The following is a 17,487-nucleotide window of genomic DNA, read 5'->3' as shown; positions in this document are numbered from 1 at the left end:
TTGGTCCATGGAATCTTTGATGGGGTTGGCAAATAAGGAGGAGGCAAGATACTTTGGAAAGCCTAAGATCATTTGCATATAGTTCAAGAATTTCAAAGTTATTTAGTTGTGGACTATCCAGATGTATTCAGATTAGTATTTCTGATTAAAAAACACTTCACTAAGACCCAAATATCACTCTTCTGAATTAGAAGAAAAATGTAATATTCTTTTAAAAAATTAATAATGACCACAATCTTCATAAATTCAACTTAGGAAATGAGGAAACAGAAATAGTAAAAGAGTTCCTGTACCTTGGACCAAACAAATCAGAAGGGGGACTGAAGTCAAGAAATCATAAGAAGACTAGGAATGGGGTGGACAGCTATGAAAGAACTAGAAAATCTCTTAAAGAGCAAGAATATACAACTAAGCATGAAAGTTAGAATTGTGCAAGCAATTGTATTCTCCATTACCATGGATGGATGGGAGAGCTGAACAATTAAGAAAATGGACAAAATAAAATAAATTCTTTTTTTCCATTTTATTTATTGTTTATTAAAATTAAAATCCATACAATGAATATTATATAGTACATGAAATAAATTCATGTGAGATGTGATGCTGGAGAAGAGTGATGAGGATACTGTGGACAGCCAAACAACAACAACAACAACAACAACACACATAAATGGGTCCCAGAACAGATCAGGCCTGAGATCTCCACGAAAGCCAAGATGATTAAACTGTAGTACTTTGCTCACATCATGAGAAGCCAGAATTCATTAGAAAAGACAAGTGCTAGAAAGTAGAAACAGAAAGAGGAGAAGACCACACGCTAGATGGATGGACTCCAATAAGGAGGCCATGGATATGAATCCCACAGGGTTCAGTTTTGTCCTCTATGTTATTTAATGTCTACATGAAATCACTGGAATAGGTAATCTGGAGTTTTGAAGTGCAGTGTCACCAGACTGAGGATGATATCCAACACTATTTCTCCTTTCCATCTGATTCCAAGGAAGCTGTCTCTGTACTGAACCAATGCCTGTTGTCAGTGTCATCCAATGCCTGGATGAGGGCAAACAAATTGAAACTTGATCCAGAGAAGACAGAGGTGCTCTTGGTCAGTCTGTAAGGCACATCAGGGAATAGGGACTTTGACTGTGCTGGATGGGGTTACACTCCCCTTGAAATCTCAAGGACTCAACTCTGAGCCTGGATGCCCAAGTTTCAGCAGAGGCCAGGAGTGCATTTCCATAGCTAAAACATGCGTGCCAGGTGCACCCATTCCCTGAGATGTCAGATCTGGCTATGGTGATGCATGCCTTGATTCCATTCCATTTGGACCACTGTAATGCACTCTACGTGGAAACTGTTTGGAAAGTTCAACAGTTCCAAAAAGCTGCAACCAGGATTTTTATAAGGGTACAGGGATCATGTGGCCCTCCTGTTGAAACAGCTTCACCTGCTACCTGTTCCTTTCCAGGCATAGTTCAAAGCCCTTTATGGCTTAGGTCTAGACTATTTGAGAGACCATATCTCCCCATACAAACCTGCCAGAGCCCGAAGATCTTCAGGGGAAGGCATTCTTTTGGTTCCATCATTATCATAGGCTCATCTGGGGAGGACATAAGAGACAGCCTTCTTGGTGGTTTCGCCCACCCTCAAATACACCCTTCCATGGGAGGCTAGGCTAGCTTTCCTTTTGCCAGCAAGCAAAAGTGTTTTTATTCAGGCAGGCTTTTAATACATACAGTAATTATGGGATGAATTTTATATGGGGTGTGTGATATATGGTCTCTGTGTTGTAGTTATGCTTTGCTTTGTTTTTTGTTTTCATATATGTAATTTTATACTGTTTTTATCTTTATGTTTTTAATTGTTTTAAAACTTTTATTGTAAAGGTGTTTTTTTAAATGTTTCTATTTGAGAACAGCTTTGGGTCCCATTCTGGGAGAAAGGTGGTATAAAAATTAAATAAATAAATAAATAAATAAATAAATAAATAATTTTCTCTCTTTTTGTGTTATTTTCCTGATTTTGTTATATTGGAACATTATTGTATATAAGTGAGATCCCTTTTGAACACACACACACACACATTGAAAACATTTAAAATTTAAAAACAAATTAAAGTTGAGAATGAGTGAAGAGGAATCCATTGATCATACAAGGGTGATTAATAAGTATCAAGTAGCAAACAGTGCATTTTCAATCATTTCCCCCCAAAACCAGCACTAAAATGCCTGTTCATTTCAACACTATTGCATGGATGTTTCAGTTTTTAAAACACTGTGAGAAAAGCATTTCAGTATAACTGAAAAGATCTCTAGAAAGTAAACCAGCTACTGAAAAATGGGCAAGTTAACAAAGGTACTGAAGTGTAGATGCACTGTAGTTCACAGCACTAAATCACTGCACATATGAAAAACATGTCAGTTAAGCAGATATGGAAGATCTGGACCAGAGTAATCTACGCTGTAAAGATTATGTGGTCCAAAGAGGAAAAAAACAGAGCTGGTGGAGAATCTGTACACTCATGCGCATCCGTTTGCAAGGGAATGAAAAAAATATATAATGCCATTGCATGGCTTGTACAGTCCACCCTCTGTATATGCGGACTTGCCATCCACAGATTTGAGCGTACACGGATGGCAAGCCTGTGGGGGTTGGTGTTGGCAGAGGAGGAGAAGGAGGATGAGGAGGGAGAGGAAGAAAAGGAGGATGAGCGGCGGCAGGGCAACAAAGAGGGGTATGCGAAGGAGGAGGAAATGGAGGATGTGGGGAAGAAGAGGAGGAGGAAGAAGGAGAAGGAAGAAGAAGGAAAAGATGAGCAGCAGCAGCACAACATAGGGGGGTAAGAGGAGCAGGAGAAAGTAGAGAATGTGGGGAAGAGGAGGAGGAGAAGGAGGAAGGTGAGGGGAGTGAAGGAGGAGGAGAAGGAAGGTGGAAAAGACAAGGGAAGGGGAAGAAGAAGGCAGAGAAGGTGAGGGAAGTGAAGGAGGAGGAGGAGGAAGAAAAAGACCCGTGATATCAACGTTGGGGGAAGAAGTGGAAGAGGAGGAGAGGGGGACAAGGTGAGGAAGAAGAGGTACCCCCCCTGCTGCCTGCCACAGTGAAAACAGCGAGGCTGGCATTGGGGAGGGGGCGGGAGCAAAGTGCTGTTGTCCTCAATGGTGGCATGGCCATGTGGCCGTGGCACCATTGAGTGCTATGGGACTTGAGCATATGCGGACTTTGGTATCTGCGGAGGGTTCTGGAAGGGCTCCCTCACGGATACCGAGGGTCCACTGTAGTCACAAGTGCTCAGTATTGGCGGGCTCTGTCTTGCAGCAAGACGGGATAGTGCAGATCGCACATCAGTTGTCAGACCGTTATGGGAACCAATGGTGAGGTCAGTGGGTATTCCCTGTGAATTGGAGAAGGGCAGGAAAGGTGCCTCTCTTCACCCATGCGGCCAGGCACCCCCTCCCAGTGTCACAACTGGGGCCTTCAAAATGAATGATGCAGCAGCGGCAGGTAAAGAGGCATGTACCCATGCAGTCTGCTGGCTGTCATGGTGAAGTTTCCAGGAAACTCCACTTCAAACAGATAATCCTTTTAGACTGTGTTAAGGGCCTTTGGGGGTGATGTCAGTCCTGGACCATCAGACTGATGTCTAGACTGGCCGATATTGGCATGAGGCTATTGACCTGTATTGTCTGAACTCAACAATACTAAGCTGGGGGGAACACAGGCCTTTTGGCCAGTGTGTCAGCCCCTAGGAAGAAACCTGTTGTTTGCTCATCTTGTGTCAAGTGTCTTTTAACTAAAGGCTAGAATAAGGGTCATCAGTGCCAAGCTAGCTATCATCCCTAATTTTAATTTAGTCGCTTAAGGTGACAGTTATTCTCAGAAGGCTTGTATGAAGTATTTGGGACTAATGCTAAGGAATATTCCATAAACGCATGTTCATTCCTTAATGAATGTGTGAAGTGTCTTGATGAGAAACTGTCTTATGTGAAGTGATGGGGGCAGTCTCTGCTTCAAGTATTTGATCAGTGAATTTTTCACTGAATCCTAATTTATTTTGTATGCAAGAATAAACCATTTCAAAAATTTTCTCCTTGGTGGCTGAGGTTGAGAGCTTTTGTGGATTTTCAATTATATTTTGCACTTCAGAACCTTTTTGACTAAAAAAAAAAAATCTGTTGTGCAAAATCCCTGGGTTTGGTCCAAAAATTTGGGTTTTACACAGAGAGCCTCTTCATTTTTTACAGAAATTAGTATATTTTTGTAAAAAATAAATAAAAATAGTCAGTTTTCTGATTTTCTCAGTGGTGTGTCTCAATACTGAGGACAAGAAAACGTGTGAATATTCTTTGCATCTCTTTTGATAGCATTAGTTCACAGGTAATGCAATTTTTGGCTTCTAGATTTCTTTTTATATTGTTACACTTTTAAAAGTGTAGTCATTTATAATTTTTTTTATCTGGTTTGCATAGAGTTTGGTTCATGAAAAATGTTACTAAAAACTTTTTAGGGATTGACTAGATCTAACTTCATGGCCTATTTAATTACATAGAGGCAATTTTATATTGAGAAACCCCTACACTTTACATTTTCTAAACTCCTTAGTGTATTATTCACCCTATCTTTTACACATTTTAAGCTCTTTGGCATTATAGGAGAAATCATCTGCTACACACTTGCCTTAAGCAAAAGCAGTTCATAAGCTTTGCCCTTAATCTTTCTTTCAGTTTCCTTCCAATTAGAAACAATCTTTCCCCAATACTTTAATTAATACTTAAACATTAAAATATTAGGCATTATGGAAGAAATCATCTGTTACATACTTGTATCCAGAAAACTGGGTTCATAAGCTCTTGCCCTTAATCTTTCTTTCAATTTTCTTCCATTTAAAAAACAATCTTGTCCCAATACTCTAATTAATGCAAATGATATTCGTGATTAGTTAGTATTATGCTAATCTGAGTCCTGAATTTACCTAAATCTGCATGGTGTTGTCTGAGTACCAGATTGCTTTAGGTTTCTTAGTAAAATTACATTAGCCTGCCAGCTGTACAAAACAACATGATAGAGTAGAAATCCGAGCAAATAATCAAGATTACATTAGTTTTGTTTCTTAATGAACAACTGTTTGCATTAGGGATTACAGACAAATTATGGTTTTTCTCTCTGTACCAAGGCAGCCAGGCATCTGTTAAGAGGCTTCGTTTTTTCCTTGACTTTCCTAAATAGATTGAAGACGGCTAAGGCAGTGAGAGAGAAGTCTAATATTTCAAGTAATTGAATTTGTTCCATTACAAAGTAATCATCACTCTGAGGACCACTGCTAAATCTTGAATTTCTCTCTTCAATTGCTCTGCAGAACACAGAGGATACAGCAGTGAATATTTTAGGGAAGGAACCAGTCACTCTTCTCCTCTTATTACACAGGAACAGATTACATAGCTTAGGACCATACCTGCTGGCCATAACACCAGTGGACTTGCAAGTTCCTTCCGTTTGATGGAGATGGACTGTCACAGTTAAAGATTCTATGTGGTATATTTGACTTACATTTAAAAGCCTTTTTACTAAGAAGGAGCCTGCACAAAGCAGCAGCGGATTAAATGTTAACTCTTCTATGCCCCTTAAATGATGCATAGTCTGCATATAAAGACTCTGGTGATCTCAGTGAATTCTAATGTCAAAAGCCTAAGAATTTATTTAACACAATTTTCAATTAAGCCCATGTGCATTTTCACTATCAGACTGATTCAGTGCTGCCCTGGTTTCATACTGAAGGCCCATGAACATGCTTGTTATTATTTTCTGCTTGATTTAATTATTCTTTTTGTGTACAGGTTTATTCATTCTTCCATGCCTTAATCTCATCTCCAGAACTCACACTGTGACAGCTCATTATTGCTAGTAAAATGTAGGACGTTGATAGGAAAAGAAAGCTCCCTCCTCCCCAGTATATTTGTCATTGTACTGCTAGATTCTCTGATTATGAGATACAAGTGAAAAGTTAATTGCAAATCAATCTATAGAGCACAAAACAGTATAAAAGTTGATAAATTCACACAGCATATGTTGAATAAGATACACAAAGGAAATCCTGAAATCATGTACTTTTTTTTTGTGTTAGCTCTTATAAAGAAATGTAATATTTTTTCCTAACACAACATGTACCACGTTCTGCTGTAGAGGAAAAGGAGGGCCACCTGTTGAGGAATTCAGAAAACCACGAGAATTTGTATTTAGTATACAAATGCAAATTCTAGATTAAGTGAAATAATTTATTACCTTTCCAATGGCAACTTCAGAGATGCCCCAAAATAAAACCAATTACAGTCATAAATCAGTTTTAAATAAGTTGGCATACTGATGGAACTCTGGTACCATTATGTATACATTCATCTTCCTGCAATTTCATTTTCATTTTCCATGGAAAGGAAAAATCTCAAAGATTTTTTAATTCAAGCAATATATGCATTTTGAAATTCCTCTTTTCCTTCTGTAATATGCTAATTTCTACATGGCTGTATTCTGAGTTGATGCTTCTTCCTGAAACTGCAACTTCTTCTTAAGTCATAGGAAGCTCCCAATTAGACATGGCTTGAATTCAATGAAACTTTGCATAAAGAGTGAGGGACCAAACTTTACCACCCTCAATGCAATTTATTGGCAGGTATGCTACACTAAAAGGCATAATAAAAATGACCTCCCCCCACCGCCTCCCATTTTTAGATATTGCAGTATTTGTTCAATGTTCTTTTCTCAAGCTGCTCATTGAAAAATTATGGGCTGAAACAATTTTCATTAGATTTATTGAAGTCTGTATTGTTTAAAATGCCTAAAACCAAAGTTATCTCGCAAGAGTTGCAAAATATAAAATGGTAAAATGAGAAGGAAGACCTAGTGAGAAGGATGTGTGGGAAGGAAACTCACAAACAAAATGCTATTTTTATTTAAGGTAGCAAAAGGAACAACCATATAATTCCTGTAACACTATATGTAGCACTTCAGATCGTATACAGAATAAAAGACTAGGTAACTAATTTGTGAAGGTATAGTGAAAATGGACACACTCATGCACAGCTGCCTTCATAAGCCATCCAGAAGAACTGTGAACCACATCTGTATTCTGGGTGGTTGACATCAATGGAACTTCAATTTGTCTTCTAGACAGTAAAAAATAACACATGCCACCATCCTTCACATTTACACCCTTCAACATGTCTGAATTAACTGACCGCATAAAGTTAATATATAAACCTGTGGCTTTTTAAAAATATGCCATATATAAATATATAAACATGCACTGAATATTAAATGTTTTAAAAAGGCACCATTTGAAACAATAAATAATATTCCACCATGACTGTTAGTAATGTGTAAAAAATGCTAGATGTAAATTTTCCCCATACCACGCTGTACACACTTCATCTTGTCTGACCTCAGAAGCTAAGCAGACTTGAGCCTGGTTACTACTTGGATGGAAGACCACAAGGGATTACCATCTCCAAACAGGGCTAGGAAAGAAGCTGCCTGAAATCCTGGAGAGCTACTGCCAGTCAAAGTTGATTGTATGGGGCTCGATGGAAGAACCCTAGATTTCATAAGGCTGCTTTTAACACTCCTGTGGCTAATTTCTGGATTACTATAATAATTATGCTAAAGAGTAAGGCTTCAACCAAAATGTTTCTTCTGCTATTGTCCCCTGTGTCCCCTGGACTGCCTAACATTTTTGTTTTCTTGTTTGTTTTCCTGTTTTAGGTAATGCAACAAAGAAAAGTAGTAGCCATATCCATCAAAAGGTACTCCTGCAACTATCCTGCAACTGATAGTGGTTTGAACTCTAGAGACCAGGGTTCGAATCAGTGCTCAACCATGAAAACCCACTGGATGACCCTGGACAAGTCACATTCTCTCAGCCGAGGGAAGGCAAAGGCAAAAATCCTTCTGACCAAATCTTGCCAAGAAAGCCCATGACAGGGTTGCCTTAGAGTTGCCATGAATCAGAAATGAATTGCACACAGCAACAAAATTATGTACATGTTAATTCTTGCATTTAGTAAGTAATATTGCCTTAAAAGAATAGGATGTTGTACAGCCCAGCTTATATAAGTTTTACTCCATGTTGTTTTGTACCTGACTGTGTATCATTGCTATGGTGCAAATTTGAATCTAAAGATTAGACTCATAAAAAGAAATGATAAATGATTATTAACCGGTCCAGATACAGCAAGACTTCTGCCACAAACTGCAATTTTTACAAGACACCAGATGCATCACAAACTCCTTTTGATTTTCATTGTGAGGCACAGGGAACCGATGTTTGTAGTCCCCTTTCACAAGCAAAACGAAACACACAATCCTTCAGATCCAAGTCAACATTGTCAGTTTTTGCATACTTTGCTGACAGTTGTTTCCAGAGAAAATGAAAAACAAGCCCAAATTTGTTATGAGCAGTGTAATTCTATATACATATCAAAAGAATTACATTTGGCTGAGTTCAGTATAACTTACTCTCAGGTAAGTTAGAGAAGTCTATATATATCTATTACACTGCAGGCAGAGTTCGTGCTGCACTTGTCTAATGAAGATCTCCATATAGCTTGAATACCTTTGTGTATATACCCATCGAGAAAAGTTACGAACAGTAGAATAAAACAATAACCAAATGTTTAGAACTTTTAGAAGAGGAAACAAGCAAAGTGCCTCCTTGTCAGTAACTGACAAAGATGCTGAGAAGCATGGAGAGAGGTCAAGGCAGGTCAAATTTAGACATAAAGAGCACATTGTTTGGAGAACTTCTTGTATGCAATGTATATCTTCTATGTGCTGTTAACTTCAAATGTCAGACAGACCTGTTCAGGCTGCTACAGAAGTAACTGGAGTCAAAGAGGTCAATGCCATTTGTTTATTTACTTTGAAATAGACTTCTAACATAAATCTTAAAAATGGCAGGTTTCATTTTGTTAGTACATTTTGATCAAGTTTACTGAAGAAATTAAGGAATTCAGCCCTGTCGTTCAATCGTTCTTAATATGCCTGAAATCATATTACAGGTTGAGTCGTCCTTATCCCAAATGCTTGCAACCAGGGCTGTTTTGGATTTCAGATTTTTAAAATTCAGAATACTTGCATGTGCATACATGTAGATAATGCAATTATCTTGGAGATGGGACCCAAATATAAACATTTATGTTGTATATATACTTTATGCACACAATCTGAATAATTTATAATTGTATACAATTTTTTAATAACTTTGTACATGAAACAAAGTTTGTGTCCACTGAACTGTCAGAAAGTGAAAGGTGTCTTTATCTTAGCCGAAAAAGTTTTGGTTTTTGAAATATTTAGAAAGTCGGAAGAGAGACTCAACCTGTACCAGAATCTGTTGATGATCAAATTATTTCATAATGTGTAAAATTATAGATTTGCTCATGATTGCTAATGTTTCTGGCATTGCACAGGATTCAGAGAGCCCCATTCGAGACTACAAAAGATTTTCACCCTCAAGTGGGAGAATCATCCAAACTGCTTTCCATTCTGCACTGACTGCATGTGGCTCAAGGGAAGGGATCCTTATATTCAGGAACGGCTCTGTGGTCTTTCAACTAATAGGGGAAAGTGTCCGTGCACATGCAGAACAACAAATGCAAACTTTTAGGTTGTGGCCATTGTTTGGTGATGATGAAAAAGAGCACTGTTTTGGAAGCAACACACTGTTGTATACCCATAAGCTCTTTGAAAACCATAGGATGGTTCAAAACACACAACTGTGCACTGGACTATGGCCAAACAATGTAATCCAACAGAGGTTAGTGGCAAGATGCCATTGGCTAAAGGCTGTTTAGAGGATTTCTTGTTGAACCATTTTCACTTAGACCTATTTAAAAAATGGTAATACTGCTTTAGATTACCTTTAGGGACATTTAATATGTAACATTATATTTGTCCATTTTATTTTACAGTAAGAGCTGTCAAATCATCTCATGAAAAATGAAACTGAGAAGAATTACCTTCAAATATTTTACCATGATGGGTCATAACTAGCGGTCTTTATTAGCCTAGGTATTGATGAATAATTTTCTCCATTCTTTCCCACAACCCACAGTATAACCATGCAGATCAGTCATATGCTCTGCTAAAGAGAACCATAGCACAGTTTAGGTTTAGGCATTAACAGTCTACCCCATACCAGCATCAGGAGACATTCTAGGCAATATCCTTGCATCATGCTGGCAAAGTGTATTTGCAGGAGGTGGCAGAGGCTGCTCCTTCTGATTCCCTGGTGCGCAACAGCATCCAAGGGGCTGGGGAATACAGCTTCATCTTCCTGGGCACTGATCATCTGTGGTGTGTCTAAACTAATTCTGGCCGCTCTTAAGCACCAAGAGAAGCAACATCAAATTTCACCCTCAGCATAAGTTCACTTGTTCCTCCCACTGGTGCTTAGGAGCAGCCAGAACAAACCTGAGTACACATCCATGTCAATCAATACCTGGGGAGACAGGGCTGCACAGACAAACCACCCACCCCTAGCTGTTGGGTGTCATGCAGAGGTATGGGATACAGGAATCCAAGGTCCAAAAAGGTACATGCAGCATAATGCCCGTATGCTATTTTAATGTGTCACTAACAGGATGCTGCAACTCAATGCACAGTGAATTTTGAGGTTCAAGCCACCAGTGACTTCTGCACCACATCCAAACTGTATCCAGTGTTGCTCTAAAATTGCAGTCATTTATACAGATGTAATAAGAGCCTAACAATTTGGTATAAGGGTTAAATGGGACAAACTGGCCAGTTTTATTCCATTGTTCTTGGAGGAGAGCACCCTTTAGTTGTTGAGGCACAATTTATTTTGCTTGCAACCAAATGAAAAATGTCTTAAAACCTGTTCACTTTTTCTATTTGAAGACCTTCGTTTAGCTATAAGTTGAAGGTTTATCCTAAACGTGAAACAGAGAAGAGGAGACTGACTTACATCAATATTATTATCAGTGAACTCTATGCCAGAGCACTATCTTTGGTGCTGATGTATGGAATCAAGGCCATAATAGCTTTCACTAAAGCAATTACAAGTATCATTTCATTTATCTAACCAAAAGAAAGTTAACATTTGGCTGGAATCCTAACTTCACCACTACTGATAGGTGTTTCCTCTGACTAATTCTGCCCAAAGAATATTGGAGAAAGGGGAGTTTTCCCTTATTCCCCTTCCATGGGAAACCATGGGCACACCGGGGCACCCATTCCATTTCAAGCCTTCCAAAAACCTGCTCTAAAAGGGTGAGGGATGTTAACAATTTCCCAGATAAATGTACAAACATGCTTACACTCAGAGGTACTTAAATATAAGGAATTACATGTGCATAAGAGATGTTTTACCTTGGGCATCTATGCATTTTAACAGATTGGTCCTGATAACTCTTACTCATGCTAAGTCAACTTCTCGGGGGGTGGGGGTGGTATTTAGTACACACACACACACACGAATTGTAAGTACACAATGTATACATTGTTTGGAAGAAACGTTTTAAACCATACAAATTCGAATAGGGAATTAAATGGCTCGTAGACAGAAAATGATGCATATTAAATGAATCAAGCAAACAAACAAATTAATAAAATATGAATCCACACACTGGAGTGTAATACGAGGACATTAGCTCCTCACAGAACATGCTCCTTGCTTAAAATGAGGCTGGAGGAGCTAAGCTGCAGCTGCATGTCTGAAAGAAGCCACTTACGCAGGCTCTTGAGTTCAGGGAGGCCATAGGAGTTGCCTATAAGCAGACTGAGGTTCTAGAGTTTGGGGAGGGAGAGAGAAAAATGAACAGATTTTACACCAGTTTCTTTTACACCATGTGAATCTCTTAAACAAGAGTTTGGTATGTCAGAATAGGAATGGGGCTGGAATGGGAAACCAGGACATGGACACACACATGGGGAGGGGGACAAAAGAGAAATGGTTTGATGAAAGCACAATTAAAGTGGGCAGAAAGGGGTGTTCTTGGGAACAAGCTAACAAGGTTATCTCTAGCAAAGTCCTGGTTTCTGTGACAAAAGTGATTTCTTCGAGAAATTTCAGCAGCTATCAGCAATCTTAGATGGTAGAGATAAGAATTTAGTGGCATTAAGAAAAACATTCAGACAGAGATGTAGCCAGGATTTTGGGAAGGTAGGGGGTTTCCAGACTAAGCGCCACCATTTTAATGGGGCTTGGGCACGGCGGTGCAGCAGCACATGCCATTCATTGTATCTAACGGTAGGGGGGGTCCAGACCCCATGGACCCCCCTTGGCTACGTCCCTGATTCAGAATTACAGTAACAGTGAAGCTTTGCAGTTTTACAGTGTTTCTAAAACCAAGGCAAAATAAGAAAGATGCAAACCAGGCAAACTGTTATCCTGAAGAAAAGAAGATCCACATTTGTTCAGGTTGTGCACTTAATCTGTGCAAAGCAGAAGCAAAACCAAAGAATAAAAGTGGGATTTGACCTTATTCTCTAGAATATAAGCCTGCTTTCTTTAAAAGGCTATATGCCAAAAGACAAGGAATGCCATGCACACTCAATATACTTCTAAGATGTGTGTGTGTGTGTGTGTGTGTGTGTACCATAGATCATTCTGAGTAATATCCTAGTGCATATTTACTTGGAGGTAAGTTTCACTCAGTTCAATGTACATACATTTTAGTCACTGATAGTCTGTGTCCAGTGTGTGCACCTCATCATCCTAATGTGGGATGTGCCCCCCACAGGTGTCTTGGATTCTGGGCCATTAGTGAGTTTAGCTGTTAGGCACAGAATTACAACCCAAATCTGATTCCCAACCAAAGAGAATTCCAAAGCTGACTGCTGCCAAAATTCAGGACTTTAACATATCTGGGAACCACAAAATTCTGAATTGTCACATCAAATTCATATTTTTAAAAAAAGTATGTCGTAATAGAAACAAATATTGTGATATTTGTACATCTGATATGCAACAGCACAAAAACTTCTAATATGAAGAAAAATAATGTTTGGAGTCTCTGACAGCAGGTTACATAAGTATTTATATAGCTTAGCTATCAAGTCTCCTAAATTTACAGATGACTCTGCTTTTTAGGTCCATGAAGTAAGATGGTATACACATGTTTACCAAGGTGTGTGTATTTATAAATCAATTGCACAGTAAGTTATTATTAATAGCAAAATTTTCATGGAAACAATGGCCAGAGGACTGATGTTAACCTGAAAATAAATTAGCCAAACTTTGAAATCTGGATGGCTGCGCTCATGTTCAGGACGTACTTGAACTCTTCTGAAGTATTATCAATATCTCTATGAAAGCAAAAACTCTCAAGCAATTTAGGCAAAATTTTTGCACCTTCTCATTCATTTCATGAAATCTAAAGTAGCATCTAACCAGGACCTGGTTATGTTAACAAGAACACCCTAAAAGTCAGTAGGTGATCATATGATTTTTTTTATTATTACAACTTTCAATTAACACTGAGAGGATTTATTTCAAAAATTATTAAATACATATTACAGTACACATTCATAGATAAATAATTGAACCTTACTGCAAGCTCGAGGGTTTCAAAGCTCGAATTTTATCTACTTTTTATTCATGCAAACTCACATTTTACACATATCAAATTGCAGTTCTGAGCTTGAAACCAAACATATCCTGAAGCCCAACTTTTTTTTTAAAGTTGCCATAAATATTAAAATTGTTTGTCAAAAAATATCATTCAGGGTAATTTATCTAAAGATCAAAGTGAATAAAAATGTTACAGATTATGAATCATAAAAATAGTATCTGTGCAACAGGATTAGAAAACTGACAGAAGTCATATCTAGGTCTTAACATATAAAACCTCAACACACACTTAAAAGTGAAGACATTTCCTTGTATTTAAATAGTTTACCCTTTACTACTGCATTTCTTTCTTTGATGCTGCTTTTAAAATCTTATACTTTGTATTTTTCTAAGGCTAACAATAAAAGAACGATGGGGAAGTATATAGCTATTGCTATTTTTTGGCAAATCTGCTCTAGTTAGTACACAGTGTTAAATAAACTATTTGCATAAATGCTAATAAGGAATAAGGAAGCTATACTATACTGTAGCAAGATTGATACAGAGAGGAAGAAAAGGGGAAGTTTTTTATTTAATAATGGTAATCTCTATTTTGTTTTGTTTTTAAAAAGCAGGTCTTACAACCTTTACCTTTGAACTAACTGAAATTTAATAGAAAGAAGCTTTAGAAATAAATATTATAAATATTCTACATGCTGATACAAAAACATGGATGATAATCATTTTTCTATAGACTAAATATCTATTGATAAGACCATTCAAAAATATTTCTTAAAGTAATAAACAAAATACATAATTCATAAATTGCATCTCCATTACATGCATCAGAACAAGTGAATAACAGATCTCTTTCCAGCATGCCCTTCTAAATATATTATTTCAAAGTAAATATTGTCAGTTTAATAGAACATAATTACAAGTAAATGTGATTATAACTACAGCTTTCTAACTTTCTTCATAAATCAGTCACTTAGTTCAGTAGGAACGACTTCCAAGAAAGTATGTTTACAATTTCAGTCTACACACAGTTATTTGATATTCACAGAATAAATAGTCTGTGCCACAAAGTCAAAAGTAAAAACATAAAATTTTAAGTCTTCTTTGAAAATTTATTCACATTCCTGGAAATTCATCATATAAACATTTCATATTTCAATTTTGTACATTCAAAAGTTACTACTGACTCAGTAAAATGTCTCTGTTCCCAAAAGTTTTATCTCTAATTCTTCACTGAACACAGAAACCTCTAAAACAACTGAGATAAAGTTTATCACTTAAATGTACATATCTGGAAGAAGGAGAAGAGATGTATACTTTGGTTATTAGTAACATTTTTATACAATATCATTGCATAACAAACCATTCGTTCTTCTTTATATTAATTACTTGTATTTTAAAGATTACACTTCCTAATAAAATACTCATGAGTGAAAGTATTGATTTTCTTTCAACAACGCCAGCTTACTGGAAAGCTGTCCTTAAAGAAACCTTTCTTAAAACACAGGCATATTACTTTTTCAAAAAGATCTGTGAGCATGCAGTAATTTAATTAAATCTGTCACAACATACATTTTATAATACCATCCTCTGCACAACTTTGCGCTACTTTAATGGCCCATTTAAATAACGAGCGCGCGCACACGCACACACTTCAAGCACCAAATTCTGATTAAAGCATTAAACAGCAATCTGTTCTCACCAAGTAGTAATGCCAAATTTAAAAAAAAAACAAAACAGACTCAAACAAAACCACTTTTTAATCACCTGCTCCCTTTCTTTGTGCATCTACATTCATTTAGTCACACAGCATACAAGGGCTCAACAAGTAGAAATAGTTTCCTTCCCTCTCTGAAAAAGTCAAAGCAGAAAATGCACGCAGGAAACGTCCTTTAAATGGAAATACTCCCTTAGTATGTGACTTTCTCTGAAGGCACATAGCAAGATCCACTTTTTGAGGAGGGGGGGGGGGGAATAAATAAACAAGCACAAATCCTTGCAAAGTGGTGTGCTGTAGAAAACCCCTAAGAATCAGGGAGCTGCCGTCTGTCCAGGCGCTGGGATGTGCTGCTGTCCACTGGTGCTCCTCATACCCACCGGCCATGAATAAAGTGCCTATTGTCCCTGCACTGTACTAATTGTGAAAAAACAGCCCATGCACTAAGCATAATAATTATCCAGACAAACAAGCAAAGGCAATCAAGGAAGGAATGAAAAGAATAAAAATACATGAACAGACAAAGCAACCCAGGAATGGAATCAATATTCATAATGGAAAGTTTGCCAGCAGAAGGTCTTCATTCAAAGCATGGTTACTTCATACAAGGGGCTATTGTCCAGACAACAAAATGAGCATATGAATAAAATTTCATGAAAACACTGGTGAAGAGGCAAGCTTTTCTTTCCCAAAGTGCTTGTTCCTGGTCCCAGTGTTTTGCTCAAAGAAACTTTCAAATTCCTTCTCTCAAGGAACATTATAAAAGTTCTCTCTCCCTGGGTTCACTCCTGGCTTTTTAGTTTTGTTTTGCTCCTTCGGTCGCAGCTGTATAAATATGGATCCAAAAGAAAAAACCCTTCCTTGCTCAGACAAAGAAGAATTGGACTTAATATGCATAGCTTCATTAAGTAAATTTAATTATGCCAAGCGGCATATTAATCAGTAGTTGCTCTAGTTACTGTATTCATTGAAAGGGAGGAGGATTCCAAATTAAGGGAAGCGTGGGGGACAATTGCATACTGATTAGGAGGCTGTTCGCAACGTGATACAATGCACTTTCTAAATCATTATTCAGAAGAAACAGAATAAATAGGCAGATTGCTCTGTTTTAGGACCAACTCAAGAACAATTAGCTAAGAACATGATGACAGTACTGCTTTCTTTTTTTTTCCATGACTGCTTTTACATCTACATTCTCACACCCAGCCAGCCTGGGCACAAAGTAAAACTGACATTTTGTGAAGGTTTTTTGTTTGTTTGTTGTTTAAAATAAAAGAAATGGGGACTCAATCCTTCAACCTGCCTTCCCTGTCAATCTAAAAGGCTGCCTGTGGCCCCAATTTGAATAGAACAGAAACCTTATCTAACATGCTACGTTGGTTAGGAGCTCCGCAGAGCCACTGAACTTGCACTGGAAAGTTTGTGCGCAGTTGTGAAGTTCATAACACGTGCATTGCACCAATGAAGGAGGAGTTCAAAAAGAAAAAAAAATCTTTTGGGAAGGAAAAAAAACAAGTCTTATTGCGCCAACTTACCATCCACCAAGTCCTGGCTGACATGTCATAACATAGCTGCCATTTTATGGAGCTGTCCGACGCTTTCCCTGCCATTACGCTGTCAGCAACCTTCATCTGATGCAGCTCAATGGAAGATAAGACACCTAATCAAGAAAACATCAGCAGTGGCTTGCTGGGCTACATGTAGGCCAATCCTTATCACACTGCATCATGGGAACAGCTCCTTTATTAGCAAGAACTCCAACCTCACAGATATAAAGACAAGGATCAGGTTTTGTGTTTGTGTGTTAGGGTGCATGTGTGTCTGAAAGGATTGGTGAAAGTAGCTAGCATTCTTTGTGGATCATGTGTACAAGAGTTAAGTATTTTTCAAGTGGGCGGCAAAATGCTTTGCTGGACTATGTAGGCTAAAGTTTATTTGCATTCTCTTCTGTTGTATATTGTTTAACGTACTCCACTGCTAACTTTGAGAGTAGAAGAAACTGGTGTGGGGGGGTTAATATTTCCCCCAACAAAGAAATAACCGTTCATTTACAGAATCAGAGAACAGTTCAAATGTCACTGGATGTATACATGCAGTCATACAATGAGAAAGAGAGAGAGAGAGAGAGAGAATGAATTACACAGGTAGCAGCTGCGGATGAGGATGCCAAAGGCTACAAACCCTATTAACAAGC

The 17,487-nt window shown here is 37.9% G+C and overlaps 1 protein-coding gene across 3 annotated transcripts in view; it reads right to left on the bottom strand.

The window, feature by feature from the left end:
* Window positions 1-16,924, bottom strand: part of NFIB (nuclear factor I B) — a 328,904-nt gene extending 311,980 nt beyond the window's left edge. For all 3 annotated transcript variants that reach the window (XM_089489504.1, XM_089489520.1, XM_089489583.1), the window contains exon 1: window positions 16,829-16,924. In XM_089489504.1, coding sequence (XP_089345630.1) covers window positions 16,829-16,924 — 96 coding nt within the window. The remainder of the gene's footprint in view (window positions 1-16,828) is intronic.
* Between the last annotated feature and the right edge of the window lie 563 nt (window positions 16,925-17,487).

Source organism: Sceloporus occidentalis, unplaced genomic scaffold (assembly GCF_023333645.1).
Source record: "Sceloporus occidentalis isolate IW3139 unplaced genomic scaffold, rSceOcc1.0.p SCAF_1, whole genome shotgun sequence".
NCBI lineage: Eukaryota > Metazoa > Chordata > Lepidosauria > Squamata > Phrynosomatidae > Sceloporus > Sceloporus occidentalis.
This window is presented reverse-complemented; position numbering and strand designations above follow the sequence as displayed.